General features: G+C 35.2%; 2 protein-coding genes across 3 annotated transcripts; one reads left to right on the forward strand and one right to left on the reverse strand.

Annotated features, from left to right (window-relative positions):
- The first annotated feature begins 2,806 nt into the window (after positions 1-2,806).
- On the forward strand, positions 2,807-13,020 carry LOC147390853 (U-box domain-containing protein 44-like). 2 transcript variants are annotated; one of them, XM_086457337.1, is made up of 6 exons: positions 2,807-3,100; positions 3,217-3,292; positions 3,465-4,949; positions 5,505-5,808; positions 9,043-9,530; positions 11,623-13,020. In XM_086457337.1, exons 3-6 carry the CDS (start codon positions 3,723-3,725, stop codon positions 12,619-12,621), a joined length of 3,018 nt encoding a protein of 1,005 aa, XP_086313463.1. In that variant the 5' UTR covers positions 2,807-3,100; positions 3,217-3,292; positions 3,465-3,722; the 3' UTR covers positions 12,622-13,020. The 2 variants fall into 2 exon arrangements, with proteins under 2 accessions (XP_086313463.1, XP_086313465.1); XM_086457339.1 differs by having other exon boundaries at positions 3,481-4,949.
- A 745-nt stretch (positions 13,021-13,765) lies between these two features.
- On the reverse strand, positions 13,766-21,038 carry LOC147390854 (oligopeptide transporter 7-like). Its single transcript, XM_086457340.1, is given in 9 exon segments — positions 13,766-13,965; positions 13,968-14,550; positions 14,670-14,852; positions 14,939-15,174; positions 15,177-15,193; positions 15,814-16,383; positions 20,140-20,237; positions 20,327-20,838; positions 20,918-21,038. Coding segments are annotated over 8 exon segments (2,067 nt in total). The 5' UTR covers positions 20,678-20,838; positions 20,918-21,038; the 3' UTR covers positions 13,766-13,936.
- Positions 21,039-26,108: the final 5,070 nt, after the last annotated feature.

The raw sequence follows: 26,108 nt of genomic DNA on the forward strand, positions 1-26,108 counted from the left end.
GGTAACATGAGGGAAGAGAGGAGTGGAGGAGAGGAAAAATATAAAAGAAGGGGCATTTTGAATTTTTAAATTAATCAAGGGCTCTAACTTTTAATATAATTTGAAAAGTTGCATAAGGCATTTTATTGGGTAACACTATACATTCCTTTACTATAATGATAACACATCAATTACTAACATTATCATGTTTAATGATACTCTATTTTTTTTTTCCGCCTAGACTTGTTTTTCATTATAGTGCTTAAGGATCAATCAATCGCATTAGCCCACGTGTATTGAGGGCATTCCAAAATTTACAAAATTACCCTCGTTAGACTACACGTGTCATGCAGTGGAGAGCCTATGAGGAAAAAGTTTGTGAATAATTTTTTTTCATAATACACATGTTAATAATGTCTTTTTGCATGTATCTTTCTTTTCTCACTATGTTTTTCTCTTATTTCTCCTCTCCATCTCCTTGTAGAAAAGTTGTTATTTGCATGTTTAAGCATTGGATTCCTTTATAATTAGAAGGAAATGCTGAAGTAACAATGAAATTGACATTGTTTCAGACATTGTTGATGTGGATGTGTTTATAAAATCATAGATTCTTTTCATCGAGATACAAGTGATAAGCATTTATGGTTTTGTGCACACCAATGTCTGAAACGATGTCAATTTCAATGTTACTCCAACACAACTCTAGTTAAACAAGTCTTGGGATTCTCTCGACACATTCAAAGTCTCAATCTGGTGGTGCTAGAGGTTTAGTTTAATTAGCTAGTAATCATGGTTTTTAAACTCGTCCGAGACCAAGATGTATCGCCCGAATTAACTCGGTATCGGAGCCCAACAATACCAACTCACAAAGTGTTAGAGACGACCGCGTATCGTGAGATAAGCGAGTCGTCTCGGACGATATTTTCAATTATCTCAGACGATATGAACGATACAGATGAGACAACGCAGTAAAATGTTTAACCCATGAGTTAAATGAGACGTCTCGAACGAGATTTTCAAAATCTCGTCCGAGTTAATTGAGACAAACGAGTTATGCCTCAATCTTCTATTCTTTCACCCCCAAATCGATTTTTTTTTAATTATATATTTTTTTGGATTTATTTTTTTAATAGGAATCATTTATGAATTTTTTCAGAATTTTTTAGATTTTTTAAATGATTAAAAATCATTGTCTCAATGTTGAACAAGACAACTTAAACGAGATGAGACGTATTATCCGAGTCAACTCGATATCAGAGTTGAACAAAACAAAACGAGATACCGAGTTTAAAAACCATGCTAACAATGAATTATTTGCTCCCCCGTATCGTATAATCTTTCCCTCTTCTCTATTTATTTTCCATTCTCTCCAAGGCGTAAATAAATTATGGTCAAGAGAGAAAAAAAATAGTGTGTCACAATTAAAAAAACATCCCCACAGCTTTTGTAATTGTTTCAGCATTTTCCATAAGGAGAACAACTTTCTTTAATTTTGGGTCAAACATTGTGGGAGTCAAAATATATACAAATAAAGCCGTAAGTGCATGTTTCTTAAGTTTCACACACTACGTCAAACGATGACTGACACTAATTTTTCGTTAAATAAGTTTGTGTAAATTCTCTGAAAGGGCAACAATACAGATAACTGACATAAGTAATGACGTTGGATTCTTTAGTTTGTATCACTCATTTTGACCAAATTAGTCATACCAAGTTACACCCTTTGTCACGCTGTGGAATTACCTAATGTCAAATCTCGTTTGAGGCTAAACATCAAACACAAATTTTCTAGATATTAATCCTAATATTTTTAGTGTTAAATTTTCTAACGAATCCATAAGAGCATTCTCTATTCAACATTTTCCTTAATTATTATTATTATTATTTTTAATGTTAAGTTGGTATGTTAATGGATGGACCACCATTGAAATGAGATCGATTTGAAACCAATTTGATGAGGATTAGATTTGATTTGAAATTAGTCCGATGAGAATTGGATTTGAATCAAAAGAAATCTTTTTTACCTTTTTGTTTCTCTTTTGACGGACTGTATTTACCAACCCATCTGAGTCATGTACAACAATATTCAAAGTCTTGATTTGAGAGAAAACCTAATCAATTTTGCCATCTCAACTAATCCTTAATGGATTGAATCGAAAGAGATCTGATTTGATATTAAAATTATAAATATTTTTTTAATTTATATCTATTTCAAATAAAATATGTAGGATAATTTGCTTACTTTCTTACATTTTATTGGATTAGGACATGGTTGATCCAAAATCAATAGCATTTATCGGGTGAAGTTTTTTAATCGGATCTCGATATTAAGATTAAAATCTAGTTTGATAACAATTGGATCCAAATCAAATCAAATATGATTTTATATTTTTATATAAACATTATAAATAAATTTTATATATCTAAACAAAATATGTATAGTAATTTATATATTTTCTAACGTTTTATAACATTGGAACATGATTGATCCAAAATAGATCCTATAAGTTAACAAAATGATTTCTTATTGAAACCCGAATCCATGATCCATATCCAAAGTTATTGGATTCGGATAAAAAAAAAATCTACAAACTGGAATCTCTAATGTTTAGAGCTGGCAGTTTGCCTGTTTTACAACAACGACACTACAAGCAAAACTCTCGTGGTTCTCTATTGTGCGGTTGAGATGATAAGATATTTCTAGGGATTCTTCTCAAAAACTAATTGATAGAGAACTTGTACGGATGAACAGACTTGATTGCTCTGTTGGTACTCAAATGTCCAACGTCGTTGGACGCAAATGTCCAAATGTCGACTTGGTAAGCCGCCTTCACACATCACACCCTCTTTACTTGGAGACTGTTCAAGTCAGGCTACACGACGACGACCGAAAGAAATTCTTCAAATTCCAGAGAGAAAGTCAGAGAGAGAGAGAGAGATTCTGAATTTTCTGTAAAAGTTTCAAACGACCGAAAGAAATTCTTCAAATTCCAGAGAGAAAGAGTCAGAGAGAGAGATTCTGAATTTTCTGTAAAAGTTTCAAATTTCTCTCTTTTCGAATCGAGTGTAATCTAGGATGCTGTTGAGCTTCAGATTTTCATGGAGATTTCTCATTTATCTGGTCTGTTTCTTCTATAATTTTAATTTCTAAGTAGGTTACACTGTTAGAAAACTTGATGAAACCCTAACTTAATCTAAATTTTCACTATAATTTTTTTTTTTTTTTTTTTTTTTCAGGAAATTTTGACAGAAACAAGTGTAAACGACAGAGATTAGTTTTAATTAATTAGCTTCGATTTATCGAAGATCACAAGTAAGTTATTTGTATCGAGTTTTTGATATATTTGGATTTAGAGATTTTTCTTGTAAAATTTTATCTAACAGAGCACGATTTCATGAGCTTTTGTTAGATAGAAGTAGAAAATTCATTAATCCAAGAGAAGTATTCGAATCTAGATTGACATTTAGCAGTAATATTGGTACAGATTTTCTAATTTTCAGGAAAATTTGTCCCCAAGAAATATCGAACGATTCTGTTTTCAGCTCGGGATTGGAGAATGTCTTTTCGGTTAAAATTGATGTGGAAATTGAAAATTGGTTCTCTCATCAGATCAAGAATCATGCAGATCTCATTAAATTAGGTTTCTACCATTTTAGTATGTGTATCATTCATTCACTATGATTATAGTTTGCATGCGACAGTAAAAAGATTTATTTCCAAAAATCTATTTTTTGGTACAAAAATGAAGGACGTAATTGTTCAGGCCTCACTTGTTCCAGCTTCGGAAGTCCTTGCTCGACTTGTAGAGGCCATAGTTGAGACCATTCGAGCTGCCAATGATGTTTTGATTGAGAAGAAGAGCTTTTCGGAACTCCAAACTTACTTGGAAAGAATAGTTCCTGTCCTAAACGAGTTGATCAAGAAAAACCATAGTTCCGAAAGCTTAAACAATGCTATTGAGATTCTTGATCGAGAGATTAAAGTTGCAAAACAACTGGTTTTGGAATGTAGTAAGAGAAACAGATTCTATCTCTTGGTGAATTGTCGTAAGATTGTTAAGCGTTTGGAGGACACGACGAAAGAGATTAGCCGGGCACTAAGTCTCATCCCTTTGGCCTCACTGGATCTCTCATCGGGTATAAATGAAGAGATCAATAAGTTGTGCGACAATATGGTTACGGCTGAGTTTAGGGCAGCAGTAGCAGAGGAAGAAATATTGGAGAAAATTGAATCGGGGATACAGGAGGGGAATGTTGATCGTTCTTATGCAAATAAATTATTGATTCTCATTGCGGAATCTCTTGGGATCCCAAATGAAAGAACAGTATTGAAGAAAGAATTTGAAGAATTTAAGAATGAAATTGAAGACGTACAATTGAGGAAGGACCAGGCCGAGGCTATACAAATGGAGCAGATCATTGCGTTGCTTGAAAGGGCAGATGCCACTTCAACTCCTAAAGAGAAAGAGATTAAGTATTTCACCAAGAGGAATTCTTTAGGTAGTCAACCATTGGAGCCTCTCCAATCATTTTATTGCCCTATCACTCGAGATGTCATGGTGGACCCCGTGGAAATGTCTTGTGGGCATACATTTGAGAAAAGTGCAATAGAGAAGTGGATTTCAGATGGGAACGACCTCTGTCCCTTGACCATGACCCCGTTAAATCCAGCAATAGTACGGCCTAACAAGACTATGCGTCAATCAATCGAAGAATGGAAGGATAGGAACACTATGATCATGATTTCTTCCATGAAATCCACACTCCTATCAAATGAGGAGGAAGAAGTGCTTCATTCTCTAGGCCAATTGCACGATCTCTGCGAAGAAAGATACTTGCACCGAGAATGGGTAACACTTGAAAACTATATACCAATTCTTGTTGGATTGCTTGCTTCGAAAAAACGTGAGATAAGGAATCGTGCTTTGGTTATCCTTTGCATCTTAGCGCAGGATAGAGATGACACTAGGGTAACTCTTACTTCTATCCTCTCTACTTCAATTTAAATCTCTTTAAGTTTTAATTAATGCACAACAGAGGACATAAGTTTACTCTCTTATTAACCTGACCTGTATGCATTGTTTTTTGTTTTTGTTTGTTTAATGCAACAATGTTATTTGTTTTTTGGACGTGAAATGTCTATCTATAGTTATTGGTTTATCTTAGTCATCAGGGTAGTGGTTATTCCCTTTTTATATACTAGAGGATGCCCGTGTTTATGGGATGTGCATCCTCGTTGGGGTTAAGTGGGTTAAAGAGGAAAAAAAATAAAGTTAGAGTGGTGTTATTGGAAAAGAGTAGTAGAGGAAAGATAATGAAGTTAGAGAGGTAGCATAAGAAAGACAATAAACTTGGATAGGGTATTCATGGAAAGAAAGATGATAGGAAAGACAATAAAGTTAAAGTTGTCCTCAAGATTCGTAAGAAAATTAAATCCCAACCCCTGTTTATGTTGGAGATAAAGAGAGTGAGGTCCACTGTTGTGTTTTATTATATAGATTTCAGCAAATTGATGTATGTTGCAGGAAAGAATCGCGAAAGTAGATAATGCCATTGAATTCATTGTTCACTCCCTTGCTCGTCATATTGGGGAAAGTAAATTAGCAGTTGCATTGCTTTTGGAACTATCAAAAAGTGATGTTGTACGCGACCGCATTGGTAAGGTTCAAGGCTGCATACTCCTCCTTGTGACTATGTCAAGCAGTGATGACACTCAAGCTGCCAAAGATGCAAAGGATCTTTTGGAGAATCTCTCATTCCTTGATGAGAACATTACTCAAATGGCGAAGGCAAACTATTTTAAGCCTTTGTTGCGGCATCTTTCTTCAGGTATTGTCAGTTTTTTAATTTAATAGTATGCTTCAGTGACCCTTGAAAAAGGGATTGGCTTGGGTGCACCCCTTTTTTTAAAATATTGGGTGCATTTCTCTCTGAAGAAATTTTTTCTTTTAACTGACATATTTATATGCATATCTTTCAACACTTGTACTCAAGTTGATGCATAAGTATCAAACATGCCTAGCTTGCTAAGATGCACTGCAACTGATTTCTCACAAGATCTATAGCAAGAATACCACCAATGGTATTTTGATTTCGTAGATTGGTGTAGACAATCTGCCTCTGTGTGCAATCCTCTTATGGAAGATTGGACTGGAGGATGTACGGTACCCAAATGTTTCTGTTTATGTGCATTAGGTGGGGGAAAGGGGTTGCTGTTTTGGGGGTGTTTGCTAATTGCCATTTAAGATACCCAGATACTAATACTAATAGGGTTGTGTTTATACCACTTTTTGTTTCCTGTAAAGGACACAGGTATCACATCCAACATACTGATGTCATGTTTTTTTTTTCCTTAGCATTTTAAGTTAAATATCATCTTTTGTCCTTGCCTCATAAATTAATAAAACGTCATATATTTCAAAGTTCTTTAGCGTAAGATTTGTCAGTATACAATTTTCATATTTTTCTTGACAAGTCAAATGGAGAAATGCTTAGTAATTAATAAAAGAAGACAATAAAAAATAATAAAATCCCTACAAAGTAGAAGTATTTGTGCCGTATTGGTATTTCACCTTGTCGATACATGTATGCTAGGAATATTCAAGTATCTGGTATCATAATTTCTAGAAATCTAGACTTGGCCTCAGAATTTGATCTTTCTTTGAAAACTATATGTTTTCCTTTCCACATTAGAAAATTTCTTCCTAGAATTGATTTATAACTAGATTCATATCTTTTACTAGGGGGTGAGTTGGTCAATCATCATCTAAATCCATTGATACTCTATGGTTTCCATGAGAAGAATAGGTAATTTGTTGATTTCTATAGACTATGTAATCCCCTTTTTTAGGAGGAATATGTAATCCGCTCATTCTTGTAACAAAAGATGCACCCAATACCATTGGACTCAGGTTTCTAAGCGAACACCCAGCACAATTAAGTCTGATTGCAGTATCTACGACAGCTTGCCAAGAAATGCCACATATTGAGTATTTAGAGAGAACTAACTAAACCCCGTACCTACTTCTTAGAAACCTAGGGAGTGCACACGTCAACTATCTAATTAATTGTTGAACAAACCTGCATATAAATGGAATGTGGAGAATGGCAACAACTGAACCTAATACTCCCATAGGATAGAAAATGTGTGACCTAATAATTATCAAGAAAATAAGTTTCCCAATTATTCAGTGAAAGGTATCAAGATTTTCATGAAGCCAGCCGCCATTTTCAATAATATAGGATGATTCATCTCCATTGGAGAATCAGTAATATGATCCCAATGGATCATATTAATAAATATAAGATTAAGGAAAGAATATGACTGATATGAGATGGTTGGGTCTTGAAAGCTCACTGAGCAAATTTAATGAACAATCAAACTTGCCAATCTGTGGCTACAACCTTGCTATTTATAAAAAATATGACTAAGGATTATAATAGATTTTCTTGCATTGTCCATTCATTTCTGTTGGGGTCCATTTTTTTTTCCCCAGATAATTCTCCCTCCTTGTGGGCAGCCTGAGGTGCTATCGTCGGCACCAATGTTAATAATGGCTGCTTAGAAGAAAGGGCACAATTGAATTGTCAATTGTCTGTACTCAATACCTCCTTAAGAGGTCCTAGTTGGAAGGCAAGTGTTGCCTTAATTAATTGCTCAAATTGAGCTTGATAATCTTAGATGGTCGTAATTTGACTCAACATCAACAAAGTCTCACTCAGTTCTTCATTTTGGGAGGAGGGTCGAATTGTTTGCATAAGTACTTTGTGAATTTAGCCCACAAGATCGTCCCCATAGTCTTTTCCATCCAATAATACTAAGGTATCTCATATCCCATCATGTTCTTCGATGCCAATTGCACTATCTGATCATATGGTATTTGGTTGAATTTTTGAAATCGTCGTCTTTGTTGAAGTGTGGAAATTCGTAGTGCACAGTTTGGGTTTAGATCCAGGTTTTATCCACTTCTACATCAATTTGTCGCTTCGGTTCTTTGTTTTGTCTAGCTTCAATCATCATTAATATTTGTAGAGTTTCTGCCACGCCCTCCTCGAGAAAATGAATCTTTGATTCAATTCTTTGAAAACACATGTCGCCAATCATTATGATTCCAAATGATATGCCCCTATCATAATAATAAAAATAAAAGGGGATTAAGAGAAGAATATGACCGATTCAAGATGGTCGGATCTCCAAAGCTCACTGAGCCAGTTTCATCAATAATCAAACTTCCCAATTCTTTGCCAACCCCCAACCCCTTCTAGTTATAATAAATATGACTGAGAATTATAATGAACTCTAATACCCTAATTTAATTGAACTCTTAACAGTTAAAGAGAATTATACCAATCCTATTCCTGATAGAACCAAAGTAAAAGTAAAATATGTTGAGTGCAGGATTCACCTGCTCCTAGGTGTTACGTATTATTATACCCTTGTTTAGCTTGTGACCCTCTTATATCTATTGTGCTCACCCTACTTGACGGGTTTACCTTTTGTGAAAAATTGCTGGCTTACAAAATATAAACATTAAAATTATGGTTGAGGAATAATCTACTAAAACTAAGGGTAAAGGTGGAACTTTATCAATCAATCGGATTTAATAGTGAACCAAGAGCATGGACATTTTCCACGCAATTGACTGCTTTAATTGCCCCAGTTAAATACATTTCATATGGTTGGATCTGGTAAATGGTATTATGTTGGAGTGCTTTTGACAAACCGGTTCATCTTATGTTCTCTTGACAACTTGAATTCTATGTCTCTAGTTTTTGTCTTTCTAATGCGTAAAATATGGTTTGGGTGTTTAAACTGGGATATATGTGGGTTAACATGTTTAGTTGGTTTCATTAGAAATAAATTAAATATAATATTTTGTGTTACTTCTTAAAACATACCAGTAGGCCATGAAATGATGCTTGTAAGGTCAATATTTATAACTATCTAAAGCATTGTAATTTTGAGTAGCTTAACTTTTAACTTGTGTGTAAGTGGGTGGGTGTGGCTGCATTGGGGAAAATGTCATTTATAATTTTCAAGCAAGCAAAGACTTATTGGTGCAGGTCCAGAAAATGTCAAATCGAGTATGGTGGCAACTTTAGCTGAAGATTTTAGCGATCACCATAAATCTGCTCTCTTTGAAGATGGGGTGCTGGTTCCGCTGCTTCACCTGGTCTCATGTGGTGATATGGAGATGAAGCTAGTCTCAGTCAAAGCTCTTCAGAACCTCTCAAGCCTACCACAGAATGGGTTGCAGATGAATAGAGAAGGGGCATTGGGTCCACTACTTGATCTCCTCTACAATCAGAGATCGTCATCCCCAGTTCTGCGGGAACAAGCGGCAGCCACTATTATGAACCTTGCCATATCAACCACAGTGTATGAAGCCAGTGAAGCTCATGCGCCATTGCTGGTAAATGATGATGACATTTTCAGGCTCTTCTCCTTAATCAACTTTACGGGACCTGAGGTACAACAAAGTCTGTTGAGGACCTTTCGGGCCATGTGCCAAAGCCCCTCTGCGACAGATATCAGGTCTAAGCTAAGACAGGTGTGAATCCTTATTGGGGATTTTTCTTTCTTCCACTCTACAAAATGAGCTGTCTTTTCTTGGTGATGAAAGTACAAACATTTTCTCCACTAATGTTTGGCACATTCTTCTAAAAACCACGGGGCATGAGCAATAACCTTAATAGGCATGTCTGCAGACACATACATGGGATATGTACTGATATCACAAAGTTTTACTCACTAGTAGCTGTTGTGTCACACTATTATTGTTTGAAACAAGCCAAAGTAATTTACCGTCTGAGGTTGGCCGCTGATCATCCCAGTTAGGAATAATGGGATGCATTTATACCTATTTTACTTAGACCCCTCCTATAAAGAAACATAAAAAGAGCAGAATGGGAGGTCGGCTAATAAGAAGGTGCAAACCTGTTGTAGGTTAAGTTAGGCACTGTGGAAAATCTATTTAGCTTTTGTGATTTTAGTACATATGATTGGTATGGGTTTTGTTAACGTGTGCCCTAGGGGCACACGTTAAAGTGCAATAACTACACCTTGGGATTAAGCATCTGAGGGTATTTTGGCAATAAAAGATTTTTTAAAGGGCATTTTTGGTACAAAATTCAATTTCCAAAGTCAATTTAATGCACTTTAAGTGTGCCCTTAGGGCACACATTAACAAGACCCTGTGTGCGATAGTCCCATATCGCTTGGGTATCATGACCTTGTGCTATATTTAAACCTGGGGCAATCTTCACCTTACAAGCCAGTTTTGTGAGGATGAGTTAGGCCCATGGGCTTCTACATGGTATCAAAGCGGGTAACCACAGGGATGTAGGAGAGGTTACACACGAGGGGGAGTGTGAGTGATAGTCCCATATCGCTGGGGTATCATGACCTTGTGCTATATTTAAACCTAGGGCAATCCTCACCTGACAAGCCGGTTTTGTGATGATGAGTTTGGCCCATGGGCTTCTGCAGACCCGATTGTTATTAATTTCATGATTAGACCAGCTATGCTTTGTGGAGCTGAATGTTGGGCATTCAAGAAGCATCATGTTATTAAATTGAGCGTAGTAGAGATGAGGATGTTGAGATGAATGAGCGGAAAGACTAGGAAAGATAACATTAGAAACAAACATATTTGGGAAAACGTAGGGGTGTAGCCCTAATAGGTAATAAATGGTTATTAGGGGCATCCCGAAAACGTCCGGGTCGAAATATGGCTTTCAAATTAAGTTCCGAATTAGTGGATGCTGCCAAAGGGAGTGGTGATGCCATACGCAAAAAGGAAGAGACTCATAGAATGGCAGAGGCAAATAGAGCTTTTGCACATTTTCGTTAATCCATGAACAGGATCTATATAGACACATAGATCCATGGATCCATACATCTCGATCGGAAAAGAATCAATAGAAAAAGAAAGAATTAAGGTAAGTTGACAGATGGTTTAAGCATCTTCAATGGAGGCTGATTACAGGCCTAGTTAGAAGAAATATTTAAGTTGAAGGTTATAAAAGGGAGATGGTGAGATGAAGACCCAAAATAATGTGGATGGGGATAGTGAGAGAAGAAATGGGCTTGTTTTCAATAACAAAATATTTGGCTCTGAACAGAGTGGAATGGAGGAACAGTATTCATTTAGCTGATCCAAATTTGTGAGTTAAGGCGTTGTTGTTGTCGTTGTTATTTGGATGTTTCGGAAATTGTTTCTGACACCTATAAAATCAAAGAAAAAGCACCGGAATTTTGAAGGCTGGTCATTTATTTTTCTCTTATTCAATCTTTGTGGATGATTACTCTGATTATTTTAAAACTTGGAGCTGATAGCCCTGTAAAAGTTTTGGTTGTTGTAAATAGAAGAATTTGTTTTTAAGTGGGTTTCTCTAAATTTGTCCTTTTTTTTTTAATTTGTGTGTGGGTGTGTGTGATAGAGGAATTCAATCTTTGGATTTTGTTCTTCTGGTTAAATTTTAAAACAGATTCACCACCTCTCCATTGTAGTTTCCATTATTTCCTTTGTTCCTACTTTTCTTTAGTCTTACCAAATACTAAACAAGTTCCCTACTATTTTACTTCTGCTCGGTAATATTTTTTATTAATAACTGATTGTAGATTTTGATTGCTGTCTACAGTACTCAGATGTTCAAGTAGTGATTCGACTGTGTGAGCATGATAGTGTTGCTGTTCGAGCAAATGCCGTAAAGCTATTCTGCTGCTTAACAGAAGATGGCGAGGATGGCACGTTGTCAGACCATGTAGGTCAGAGATGCATTGAAACTTTACTCAAGATCATTGAAACTTCTGATGATGGGGAAGAGATTGCTTCATCGATGGGTATCATCTCTAACCTCCCCACTGACCAAACCCAGATCACCCAATGGCTTCTAGATGCTGGGGCACTTGCAATCATTTCCAAATCTCTCAAAGATGTAAATTTTCACGGCTTCTATGAAAACCAACTAATAGAAAACGCGGTTGGAGCTATATGTCGTTTCACCGTTCCAACAAACCAAGAGTGGCAAAGGAGAGTGGCGGAGACCGGCATTATCCCAGTACTGGTCCACTTGCTAGGATGCGGAACCGCTTTAACGAAAAGGCGTGTAGCCGTTTCACTTACACAGTTTTCAAGGAGCTCGAACGGGCTGAGCCGGCCAATACCAAAGCGTAAGGGATTATGGTGCTTTTCGTCACCTCCCGAAACTGGATGTCCTGTGCACAATGGCATCTGTTCAGTGGAGTCATCGTTTTGCTTAGTGGAAGCCCATGCGGTGGAACCACTAGTGAGGGTTCTCGGGGAACCAGATCTTGGAGCATGTGAGGCTTGTTTACAAGCATTGTTAACATTGATCGATGGTGAAAGACTGCAGAGTGGTTGTAAGGTTCTTGGTGAGGCAAATGCAATTTTGCCGATTATAAGGTTATTAAGCTCCCCTTCTGTAGAGTTGCAGGAGAAGGTTCTGCATGCTTTAGAGAGGATTTTTCGGCTGGTAGACTTCAAGCAGAGGTACGGGGCTTCAGCACAGATGCCTTTGGTTGATATAACTCAAAGGGGATCTAGCACGATGAAATCTTTGGCAGCTCGAATACTCGCTCACTTGAATGTGCTTCATGAGCAGTCTTCGTATTTCTAAAGGTGCTGGGATGAAGATTTTCAGTCCAGTTGAATTGAATGGGAAAAATACATGAATGAATCAAAATCATGAACAGTGCAATTGGTGAGACATTAGTTGCCTCGAAAGATTTGGAGGATCAAAATGCCTTTCTTCTCGGCCCACCCGAAATAAGCTTACAGATTATGCTTGTAAAGTTCAAGTAGAATATCACGCTTGTAAAGTAAATTCTAGTTGCTGATGGGGCTAATGTTGAAGGCCTGATTTGTTTTGGTAAAATGGACATGACGATAGTGTATAGAGGCTACAGGGTGATCATTATTTTTCATAACTGAAGCCTAATTTCTTCGTCAGGGGAAGGGAGTTCAATTTATTTGCAGGTTATTACGACTGCATATTTATCTGTCTCTAATAAAGATATTTTCACACGACTTCAACTTGTTGAAATTAAATTTTGTGAAGTTGTGGGTTCTTCTTTTAACTCTAAAGGTGCCATTTATTGTGCCTATTTTTTATCCCCTGCTCGGTAATTTGGTGCATTAAATAGAATTATGGATCAGCCATTGTGGTTACATCCAAAGCACATAATTCTGTAGTATATTAATGGCAGCTCGGACTCTCTCTCTCTCTCTCTCTCTCTCTCTAGTTAAAGAGTGCTGGTAACCCGCCTTCAAAAAGACGTTAATGCGATAACATTACTGCCCTCAACAAGATTGAAAGTTCTGAGTTATGGTTTCTATCTAGCACCAAAATGTTTGGTGACAAGCCATTCCGCCCACCCAAGAGATCCTGGTTTCGTAATGGAAAAGAGTTGAAAAAAAATTCTTTGGCTATGCACACCTCTTAGTTGGGGCATTGTCCTTACTATTTCCAAAGAGGGGGGATTTTCTGATGCTCATCTGACACACGGACGCCCCCATATGCCCCTCGTGGCATGGGTTAGAACCATATATTTTTACCCTCGGGATACACAACTGTACATTCTCATAAATATTTATAGTTGTGTATCCCAAGGAAAAGAATCTATGATTCTAGCACAAGCCATGTCAGAGGGCATATAGGGGCATGTGTCAGAGTTGGGGCTTCAGAAAATCATTATTTCATTTCCAAATGTATTTGTGTGAACTATCAACATGTCGTGTGTTTCTGGTTTGATACTCGCATCTTTGATAATGAAATTCCTTGTGCAATTCTGTTTGGAGTGTTTTGACATCTGATTCCTCACAAGCTTTCAATAGAATTCTTGAGAAGTTATCTACACTGAGAAGACAATCAATTCAAGCAAATAGGATGTTGTCTATACATAAGGACAGCCTTTTCTTGTTTCCTGGTTGAATCAGAAAACTGGACAGCCTTCAATAACCACCCTTTGGCGGTTGGGCAAGAAGCCAATGGGCATCCATCCAAGTCGCTACCCCACCAGTTGAGGTCGATGTCCTCAAAACCCAAGCACAGGTACAACAGCACCGCCATGAAGGCAAGACCGGCGTCAAGAGCCCCAGAGAGAACATAATTGTGTCGCTGCCACCAGTCTTGTCGGTACCTGTAGACGACAAAGCCAGAGAGGAACCCAATAAAAATCCAACTCGTGTAGTTGACAGCGGTGGCTGGGGGCATTGATGCTGTGGCACCTATTAGGACGGGCATGTTGATGAGAGGGATCCAATCGTGCTTTGGGAAGGCTTTGTGAGCAAGCCAGACAAGGAGAGGTGCAATGGCCCCAACCAGGAAGAACCAATTGATGCCCTCGTAGGTTCCAAGATCTCCAAAGATTCTACGTGGTCCAATCAACCCCCATATAACAGAGGCATCGTAGAACACATGATCACCAGGACAGGTCCACGGGCTGTTGGCAGGAAGCAGGGAGGTTTTGCAGATATTGGGGATTGTGTCCATGAGCCACCATGCAGTTCCCAGGTACACAAACCCGGCTATGAGGGTTCCGACAACCTGAAAGAAAGATTAGTTTTGGTGCCTCAAAATTCAAATGTACAAAGCTTAATCAAACAATGAAACACTTGAAGGTATCAACCTCCATTGAGCTATATATCGAATGAGCCTGAACTAACCTGTGCCATAAACATCATTCTTGGAGGAATCTTCATGTAGTGACCAAGCTTGAAGTCTTGCAGAAATGTGATGGCCTGTGTCATGCTGATGTACCCATACACCTTGAAGCAAATGTTGGCGACGGGGCGGCCAGGGTACAGGTAACCAATGATATACTCTGTTATGATGTTCAATCCTGGTGTCTACCATGACTAGAAAGTATCAGTTCTGAAATATCACAGAGTGTGTCCATCACAATACCACATTACACAAGAGAGAATAAAATTACCTGGTTTGTGGTGGCAGTGATGATGCCAATGGGGAGAGTGAAGAAAATGGCGAGACCGCATGCTAGCAGGACACCCCACCATGGTAACTGAAGTTGATCATTGTAATACTCACAAGCGAAGATTGTTGCCGCAATGTTACCTATGAGGATGCACACGAACCACCACTCAGGGACTTGATTATACTTGCTCATGAGCCTTGTGTGTATGTCGGTTTTCTTCTCTTGGAAAGCCGATTGCTCTGTTGCCATATTTCTCTGCATAGCACGCGCAAGTCAGTTTAGTTTCCAAAGAAAACTCATCAGCCTTTCATTTATGTTAACGGGTGCTTACTAATCAAATTAAAAGGAAAATTTTATAAGATGATAGTAAGATTAGCTATGCTCTACGGAGATGAATTTCGGGAGGTCAAGAAGCATCATTGTTAATAAATTGAATGTAGAAGAGATGAGGATATTGAGAAGTACGAGTGAAAAGACTAGGAAAGATAAAATAAGAAATTAATACATTCAAGAAAATGTAGAAATAATTACAATAGATGATAAACTGAGAGAAAATTGACTAAGATAATTTGGGCATGTTCAATGAATGCAATTAAAGCCTTCAAATAGAAACTCTTATAAGAGCGAGAGAAAGATCCAATAATAGAGAGCAATGGAGATAGTGAAAGTAGATATGAACTCACTTTCAATAACAAAAGACTTGGCTCTAGACATAATGAAATGGAGGAACAAATATCATTTAGCCAAATATCAAATCATGAGCAATTGTTAAAAATGGAACCTTCTTTTATTTCCCTTAATTATATGTTTATTTCTCTGACTATACGTCCTTGATAATGCTCCTATGCGGCAAAATAATTGATATACAAAATTACCTTCCATGAAAGAGGAGGACATGGACAACGATGGCTGAAAGTGCAGCGAAGCCGACACCATATGTCATGGCAAAAAACGTGCTAAGGTAAAGAGGGCCATTCCTCTCGTAGGCCTCGATATCAAGGTTGAAGTTGTTATCGATGATGCTCGAGATATTGTATTCCTGTCCATTGGATGTGAAGAGGCCATCGGAGAATATAGGGAAGGTCTTCGCCGAATAGAAGTTGAACCAATAGGCAATTGGAGTCAAGACATACATGATGAAAACGAAACCAGCCGCTACGTTGGCTGTGGCAAACCATGGGCTCGCAAGTGGGCTTCCGAGGTAGGCAGAGACGGTTGACCAATCAAGCCCAATTGCACCTAGACCAAGCCCAGAAAGGCCCGATCCTAGTTGTTGGGCAAGAACTGTTGTTGGGAATATCCAACAGACCCAAGATAGGGATGTTAACATTGGGAAGAGGTAGCCTGGGAAGACATAGTAGGCGAAGCTTCCTATAAAGGCGATCAGGAAGAATTGAGTACGCGTCAACCCACCTTTGGGCCTCTCTTCTTTCTCATGTAGAGCCCTGCAATACAAGTTGTGTGCTTGATTAGTTTAACCAAGAAATAAAGAAGAGTTTAGTTGAGTTTCTCTCATGATATAAAAAGGCCCAATCTAAGACAAGCCCATTATAGATTTGATCATTGTGAGGAGCTACTCTGAATGTCCAGTGCAGATTTAGAAATCTGTACTCTGGGATGACCCATTTTAAGTCATAAAAGGCTTGGTCCTCATATATATTTTCCATTTGTAATTCAAATCAATATTTAAAATGATGAAACAGTTCAGATTTTTCATAAAATTAAGAATTTCAAAATAGATTGATTTAAAAAAAATAAAAAAATCATCTCCAAGGTATGAATAATGTAGTCTAGGTTGGATTGACCAGCACAAATATCTATGAAGATCTCACAAGTGAACTAAGAAGCTTATGTTGCTTTTTCTACTATTACATCATATGTCATGGCAAACTCAATAGTTCTACTCCCATCTCATTCTTTTCTTCAAAATATTTTATTTCATATACAACTACCATTCATTAAATGCTTGATTAAATCATTCGGTCTTTTACCAAATTAAGGTAAAATTATTCTGTCATACGCATTTCTAAAATATTTAGTATATAAGGGAAATCCCTTTCGCTTCGAAATAAATTTTTTTTTTTTTTGCAAACATGATATTTGTCAAAGTTGCATTTACATAAATTTATTTTTATATCTATAGGATCAACATAGTAAGTTAGAAAAGAAAGATATAACAATAAATTCAAATAAATGCAAGTTCACAAAGTATCCTGTTGGATAAAAATAAATTACATTATCATAGAGGATATCTCCTATCTTCTAAATATTTTAAAGAATAATGCTCAAGTGACTTTAAGACCTCACATCGCACACCCTAACGTGAAAGCGTATGGGAATCACAGATGCTTTTCCTCGAGATATTTGTGAAAAAGCATATATGGTTCCTATCCATTTTCATGTCAGATGTATGACATGAGGTCCATGTTCGAGGTCACTCCAGCACAACTCTATTTTAAAACGTGGATGATACCATTGACTTCTTGCCTAATATTTAAATCTATTTTTAATGAGATCATTACCTTACGCTGTGTTTGAATTGAGAGAAATGGAGTTAAAGAGAAAATAAATGAGTTTCTCCCCATTTCTGGATTGTTGAGTGGGGAGGGAAGAGGATAAAAAAAAAAAAAAAAAGGTGATTTTTTTCTTTCTCTCTAAAAATAGAGAGAAGAGGAGAGAAACCCTTTTAAAATATTTTATAATTCCAACTCTGCCCCTAGATCTCTTTTAAGAAATTTTAAATTTTCAAAGTTGTCCCAAGTTCTCTCCTCTCACCCAAACATGGTGAAATTGAACATAACCTGATATATGGTATCAGCACCCATATACTTTACCAACAAAGACCTTCATCTGGAGTATTATCTCATCTAATATGTTAATACATCTCAATTATAGACTAGATGCATCTCAGTCTATGTTACTCTTTCCAGGTTTAAGCCAACTCTTTTAATGTCATTTTTTGAGCCAAATTGGCATCTTTGCGTCTATGCTAAGGTAATGTGCATGGTCTTGTTAAGTTTTTTATTTATTTACTTTTTATTTTTTTCAGTTAATTGAGTATTTTTATTTTTTTAAAGGAAAATTATTAAAAATTTAACTAAGTATAATAACCATATTATTTCTAGAAAAAAAAAAAAATACAAGTTTCTACATATATTATAAAATAATATTTATATAATTATTTACACCAAAATAAGAATATTTTGCACATGTTAATACAACTCAAACAATCTTTCAAGAGTATTTAGTTAAAAAAATAAAAATTTGAAGGTATCATAGGTACTTGGGTAGTAAAATAAATTAACTTTGGGGTGTATTAAATGCATTTCAGCAAGAAAATATGTTTTTTTTTTTTTTTTTAAAATATGTCAAATATATGCTTATTATTTTAAATTTAAAATTATATTTATTTTTCATATGTCAGAAAAGAATATTAGATATAACACATATGATTCCGCCAAGTTTCTAATTAGACTTGATGAATTTTCAATGAGTCGAAACAATCCCTTCCTCCCTCCCTCCCTCTGACATACGCATTAGAGATTCGTAAATCATTTGCCTTGGGATATATAAGGAAAAGATTTATGGAATTGCATATCTCGAGACAAATGATCTATGATTTTGTGATGGGGGTGTAGATCAGATTGGAGGGGAGGATCAAAAAATCATTATTCATTATCAATTCATCTAGAATATATAGAAGATTCACCAAAAGTCAAGTCAAAATTCAATTTAGTCAAGTTGATTAGTGGAAATTTGGCCTTTGGGATTGTTAATAGGATTGTCAATGGATGAGACCAAACTCAAAATCCAACACATTCTAATCTAATAACTTCACATATGAATCAAGGATTTGGGTTCTAACAAGGACAGGAATTGATAACATATCAGATTAATTCTGGATCAACCACATCCGATTAAAATCCATCAAAATGTGTGGGATCGATCCAATAAAAACCCTTCAGAAAGGCCGATGGATTGGTCCTACCCGATCCAATCCTGGACCCCACCCATCGACGGCCAAATTAGATATCTTGAATAAAGCTCCACATGGTAATAATTAATGTCACCATGTTTTCTATTCTTTTTGGAAAAATAAAATAAGAGAATTAAACTTTTCTTTTCCTCATGGGAAGACGTGTAAGCTACTATATTACACGCAATAGAATATGTTTAGAAAGAAGAAGACATGTACCCATCACGCCATCATCATTTATTTATTTTAAATTTAAATTAAACTAAACCTGTTAAATGAGGTTGACTTTTTTTCTTTTTTTATAAAGTAAAATGGGTCACGTAAATGGCCCACATATCAAATTTCATAAGAACCCAACAAATGAATGGACCATGTGAGGACAGAGGAGTAGGGTTGTCAATGGATCCTATCGGGTCAATCTAGAACCAATCTAATAAGTATCGGTTCAGACCTGACACTAATCTGATAAGAATTGGATCCGACCCTTCTTGGATCTGGTATAATTCAGAGCTCTAATTTATGTTATAATTGGAATCAAATTTGATATTATATATAAATAAATTTCATATATTTAAACAAAATATATTGAATATTTACTAACTTTCTCACATTTTATATGATCCAGAAAGCTCACCATCATGTAAAACAATTTAGTGATTTTTTTTTTCGAACCTGAAATATTCGAATCTCTTAAAACACTCAACTAATCCTCAGAGTGTCATTCCTAAGAGGTGATTGAAACTCAAGATCTCTCTTTTTTGGACTGAGACATTATAATACAATCCACAATATATAAATCGTCATTTCATATAATCTGTTGTGTGAACATCCAACAGCAAAAATTGAAACGCAGCCAGTCCAAAATCAACAAATATGCCACGTCGCACTTGGCATTTTGGTAGGGATACTGACAGTAATCAGCAATCATCATGACAGCTATGTTTTCACTGATTGACTCTATTTAAATGGTTTTTTTTTATAAGGTCCATCGACGTTGGACACTCTGAATCCATCAGTGCCTCAAAAGGAATCCTATGGTTATTTCCATCTCAGACGTTCATTGGACACAATTAATGTCCGACAACGCTGGACCCTAGAATTTTCCAGAATTCAATTGGCTAAGACCTTCCCGACCAACCAATTTATCAAACTACCCGAATTTCATGGAATCGTCGGAAAAATGACACACAAGTGTTATAAACTACCGGAATACTGACACACATACCTGAATAACGATACCTGAACTAGATTAGCCGGCCACCACATCGTTGCTGGCTCCACCAAATATCGCCGGAATATTCCAGCCCAACCAAACCCCAACACCTAACCCATCAAACCAAATCACCAAAATAAAAAATATTAAAAAATTAAAAAAAAAAAAAAAAAAGAAAAAAGAAATAAAGAACACCAACCTGTGTGGTCATAACAACAATCAAGGAAACGAAGAAGGTGAGCTTTTCGCTGTAAAACACCCTAACAGCAGTAACGATGTGAATAGCATAAACAGTGCCAGCTCCAGAGTTAGCAAAGATTGTGATCAAAACATGTTCTTTAACATTGAACGGTCCAGGATTCAAGGTGAATTCCCATCTAGTACCCTTCAAGAACAAACGATCAGTTATCGTATTAGCCATCAAATGCCCAAGTGGGACCACAGCAATCTGAGCTGATATTGCTGTGATGGTCAATGGTTCTTTTCTGTACCAAAAGAACTGATTAAGGAAAGAGAGAAGAACACAAGAAACTGTTCCAAGAACCCACATTCGGAAGGTGAGAACTGGAAGTGTGGGGTCATCTGTGATTGGTACTGTTAGTGCAACTTCTTTGATTGGTGAGTTTTCTTCTTCATCTAACGGTTGTGATGATGAACATGAGGTGGATGGACGGATCTGATCTTCATTTGTTTCGTTTCCGGTTTTTGAAACTGCAGAGATGCAAATTATTATGGTGAGTAATGAAACAGAGAATCATAGAATCTGAGTAGAGAAGAAATTGATACTTACGAAGAAGAGATTCAAGCTCGTTGGAGATTCAGATTCCATTGTTTCTCTATCTCTTCTTTTTTTTTTTTTCTCTGTAAAAAAAAAAAAAAAAAAACCAAACCTTTCAAGGTGTCCTTCTCGTTTATAAAGCGTTTAGAGAAGTTCTAATGTACAGCAACTTTGGACAACGAGTCTCCAACGATCAGCTGAGATAGAATGCTTGTATTTTCTACCCATGGAAAAGTCTTTTACGTAAGAGTAATGATTTCCGGACTCCTTCCCGTGCCATACTCAAATCTCTTAAGATGACATGTGCTACAATCATAAATTTTTTCTCGGGATAAACAATTGCACATATTTATGGGAATGTGAAAAAGTGTATCCCGAGGCCTAATAGTTCTAGCACATGTCTTGTAAAGAGAGTATGTCACGTGGGGGAATAAGATTATCACGACTCTTTCTAATAAATATCTATAATTAGTGAGGAATGCTGACGTTCAAGAGCTCATGAGAACGTAAGTATTTTCTAATAATTTTTTAGATAAGAGTATATTAGTCATTTTTCATAATAAATATCTATATAATAAAACACAACTCAGTTGGTACAGTTGTGAGATACAAATTTTTGTATGGGATCTATTTATTATTCATTTTCTTTATCCCTTAATTTTATTTTCACTCATCTAATTTTATTATATTTATTCTTTTATCCATTTTAATATATTTTATTATTTTTTATTTTTTATCCCTTTAACATCGAAATTCTTTAATGATATCCTTACACTTTTATTCTTTTCATTTTTATGCCCTTAACCCTCTTATCAAATTATAATTTATGGGATACATTTTATTTCTTTTACATTTTACCCTTTATAATTTTATTATATTTTCTCTTTTACCCTTCATGATTATTCTCCAACACTTTTTTTCTTCAATAATACCCTATTCATTTTGTGTTTTTAGTGAAAAAAAACTAGGGCGGATTGAACCAGGTTGGGGATCATTAATTCGTGCCCAAGCCAAACTTGACAAACACCAACCCAAACCCTTGCTCAACCTGAACATTAACCAAGTCAGGTTGAACAGGTTAATTCATTCTATTAATACTAGGTAGTTTAGTATTGGTAAGGGTCTATATAAAGATAAATGAATTGTAAAAGAATTTAAAATTTACAATTATTTTTTCTTAATTGTGTTTCAAAAGTTTATGTGCATAAAATTATAAGAAAATTTTAAAATAGAAGAAAAATAATGAGATTAACTAAAATACTTAATTTTTTTTATATTAATAACCATAATTAAAAAAAAAAAACATTTAAAGTTATATAATCATTAAATGACAATATAGAATTATACTTAAAACAAAACAATTATTCATCTAATGAAAATAATCACACATTAGTTTTGATATATAAATAAATAAAAGTAGACATTGAAATATGAATTATGAATGTAAAAGAAATCAAGATGAGAAATATTTTTAAATTATAATCATATTAAGTTTGGGTTCGAGCAAATCAAATTAGTTGGTACCTATGCCCATGCTTAACCCGATTTGCATTGGGCATTTTTCTGTTGTTGCACAAACCTGAGGTCAAAGCCAAGCTAATTATGTCCATACCTGATCCAAGGTCGGCTTCAATCCACAGGGTTATAAAAGACAAAAAATTTATAACTTTTAAAATTGACTTTTAACTTTATTTTTATTTTTGATTTTTAATTTTCAAAATTGAGTTTTAATTTTAAATTTAGCAATCCATTTTCAATACCTATGATCAAGTTCAAAAAGGTTTTCTTTTTTGAATTTTTTTATTTTGAATCTGATTTTTTCCATGAAATCTAAAAGCCAATTTTGTTAGATTGCTAATTTGATAATTCATGTGGACCAAACCATCCTTAGTAAGATTTCAAATGATCTTACTAAGTTAAACATAGTAGTCACATTCATAAAGTAAGGTTTGTTGAAGTAACAAACTTGATAAACTAAAGGAGTTTTTATAATAAAATAGATAGGTCAGCTACTACCCCACGTGCTTGTTTACTTTGAGTTGTTAGGGCCACGTTGTATCAAAAGTATAAAATTGGAAATTAAATTTAGTTCCCTCTTTCACGATTGAAGTGGTTGCGGTGGTTATAGAAGTTTCATATCAGAGATGTAGGGTCGACTAACAATGTGAAATTTATTTACGGAAGTTAATAGTGAGAATTAATTACAATTTCAATTAAATTGTTGGCCACCTACCAAGATTGATTAGGTGCAAATAATTTGATTTCTTTATTTATTATTTGAAAACTAAAATGCAGAGAGTATATCAAAATACAGGGGAGGATTTACAGTGGGGGCACTTGCCCTCACAAAAATTTTCAAAGTACTTAGATTAATGAGGGATCGGGACACATATTATTAGTGGCGGATAAAAAATTTCACCACTATTGCCCCCACAATTTCTTTTCTACTCTTAGTTGTCCTCACAATTTTTTTTTTTTTTATTACTTTAAGTTGCCCCCACAAAATAATTTCTACTCTTAGACCCCTCTACATGGGCAAAATTCTGGCTCTTCCTGTGTCAAAATTTGTGATATCCCCTCATATACAAGACGAGGTATGCTCCCTTGACTTTCGTCGACTTGGTCAAACTGTTAATAAAAATGATTCTCTGTTAATATTTATCATAAAATGACTCAAATATCCATAGGTAAGTGCAATTACAAAACTACCCTCATAATTTCATGGAATAATTGCATTAACGATTTTTGGACGACACTCATGCTCATTCTCCTCATAAATCACAAAAGAGATAGTTGTGGACGACTTCCTCAGGTAATACCAATACAAGTCGATGTCAAGAGGTGAAGAATAAGGTTTTAGTTCTGATTCTAGACTTATAAGGATGACCATTAGAGGAAGAACTTGAATATGAAACCCTTTCCTTACTATGATAGTAAGATTTTGACTTTTACTAAGGGTCATTTTTCTCAAATGGCTTACCACATCAACAATCCAACACCACAGCCTTCTAAATTTCATCCAAAAACTTATTATTAAAAAGTAATTTTTTTTGAACTTGATCTGAGGTTTTGAAAATGGACAATTATCAAACTTTCACATAACTCTTAAACTTACAATTAAAATTCAACGGTGAAAAATAATTTTTTCCATAAAAAAATTTAAAGTTCATAGAATTTTGTCCTCTACAACCTTGATAACATATAGGAGGTTGTTCAACCTAAGATCTTGGACTTTAACATTCCACTATGCACATATATTTGGAAAATATAATTTCAATCGCAACGCCTCTTTATTATTATTATTATTATTAAGAATTTATTTTCTTGAGAAGCAACTCAAATGTTGTTTTTGATTAGAAGTTTCTTTTTCTCTTTGTTTGAATTAAAAAAAATTTCTTTGAAGTTGACTTTTCTAGAATCGACTCACACTTGAGGCTCTCCATAAGAAGTTATAAGAGGATGGTATTGACTTCTGAGAATTCATGCATGTTTCAGTAATATATTTTACTTGGGTATCACAAGCATTTCAACTATCTGTTTGACAGAAATCCTCAACCTTAGATTGAGTGTATTTTTTCCCTTTAGAAATAGTAATAGAAGTCTCAATAGGTTGGTTTCGATTCCATTTGGATTCTTAAAGGAGTCAGAATCATTAAATTTTATCGGTTTCGATTCCATTTGGATTCTTAAAGGAGTCAGTGGAATCAAACTTGGAATCATAATTTTTTTTTCTCCTTCTACGATTTTGGTTCTTAGTCTCTATCGAATTGAATTGATTCCAATAAAATGGGATCTAGAATTGGGGTTTGCAATTCTAGGTCAGTTAAACAAGTGCCTCTTGACATCCCTGTAACGGTAGATCTAAGTTATTAGTGAGTTGCTATTGGCACCCCCAATTTATTTATTACACCTCAATTTCTAAAATTATTTATCGCAAGAGTCATGCTGGGGTGACATAGAATTTATTGCGATTCTCACAATTCTGATGTGTACATGCATGAATAACCGCATATGATTTTTACTCGTATCACGAGGAAACACATCTATGGTTATGTGCATATCCCACATCAGATTTATGAGAATCGCACTAATTTTTTTTAGTCATTTCAACATTTTCCTTATCACAATGTAATTATAGATTAAAGGATTTTGTTACTGTGGCACACGTTAAAGTTCATTAAATATGCCTTGAGATCTGATTTTTGTATCGGAACTGCTATCAAAAAATGTTTTTTTTTTTTTTTTTTTTTTTGTGACAAAAAGTACCCCTAGGTGCTTGTTCTCAAAGTGTATTTAATGCACCTTAGTGGCATTTTTCTTTCTATTGAATGTCTTATATATATTTCTTTATTTTAATTGGGTGTAATAAGTAAAAGTTGGGATTCCAATTGCAACTGTTATTTATTATGATGGATTTTTTGCTACACAAACTTTTACTTACAACACACCAATGCTTATGAAATTGGGTGAATCACAATTTCGTGCATTGAATGTGATGAAATTCCAAGTTTGATACACTATTCATTTTAATTTTTAAAATATATTTTTTGAGTGAATTCGTCACTTTTATAATCTATGAATTCAACTCTTTTGTTATCAATGAATTTGCTAATAAAATATCAATAATTTTGTCATAATAGATATCTCATTATTAATTTATCAACGAATTAATTGATTATAAAAAAAGCGAATTTACTAATAAATAAAAAAATGTTTTGAGAATTAAAATTAAAAGTGTAATTTTGACATAAGTAGCACAAGAGAAAATCCCTATGAACTTAGATTATTGATACATATAAGATTGGTGTAGCGTAAATAAAAGTGGATGTGTTAATATAAACTCTCTTTGTCAGAAAAATAGTGATGAATGCAATCACGGTTGACAAGAACATAGAACCGTACATCTTTTTTTGTGTGTATCCCGATGAAAAATATCGATTCTTTGGCCTGGCCACGTCATCCGCATACCAAACCGCGTGCTTTAATCATTATTAAATTTTAAAAGACAAATCAAATAATTCTAACACTTTTACCGTACGACTACTCCTAAAGTAGTCCGTCATTCTAAAAAGAGAGATCCAACATATATTTATTACACATATAACAGAAAAGCTGGAAACAGATTCACGAGATCCAAGATTCCAGAACAACTCTTAACCTTAACTTAACCTAAAAAAGTAACCATAGTTTGTTTGCTTGAGTT

The sequence above is a fragment of the Akebia trifoliata genome, chromosome 11, assembly GCF_017979445.1.
Source record: "Akebia trifoliata isolate Shusen 1 chromosome 11, ASM1797944v1, whole genome shotgun sequence".
NCBI lineage: Eukaryota > Viridiplantae > Streptophyta > Magnoliopsida > Ranunculales > Lardizabalaceae > Akebia > Akebia trifoliata.

Coding starts and splice junctions, on each gene's coding strand:
- LOC147390853 (XM_086457337.1), top strand. CDS start 3,723: ATGAAGGACGTAATTGTTCAGGCCTCACTTGTTCCAGCTTCGGAAGTC. Junction 4,950..5,504: donor AGGATAGAGATGACACTAGG/GTAACTCTTACT, acceptor TGTATGTTGCAG/GAAAGAATCGCGAAAGTAGA. Junction 9,531..11,622: donor TCAGGTCTAAGCTAAGACAG/GTGTGAATCCTT, acceptor TGCTGTCTACAG/TACTCAGATGTTCAAGTAGT.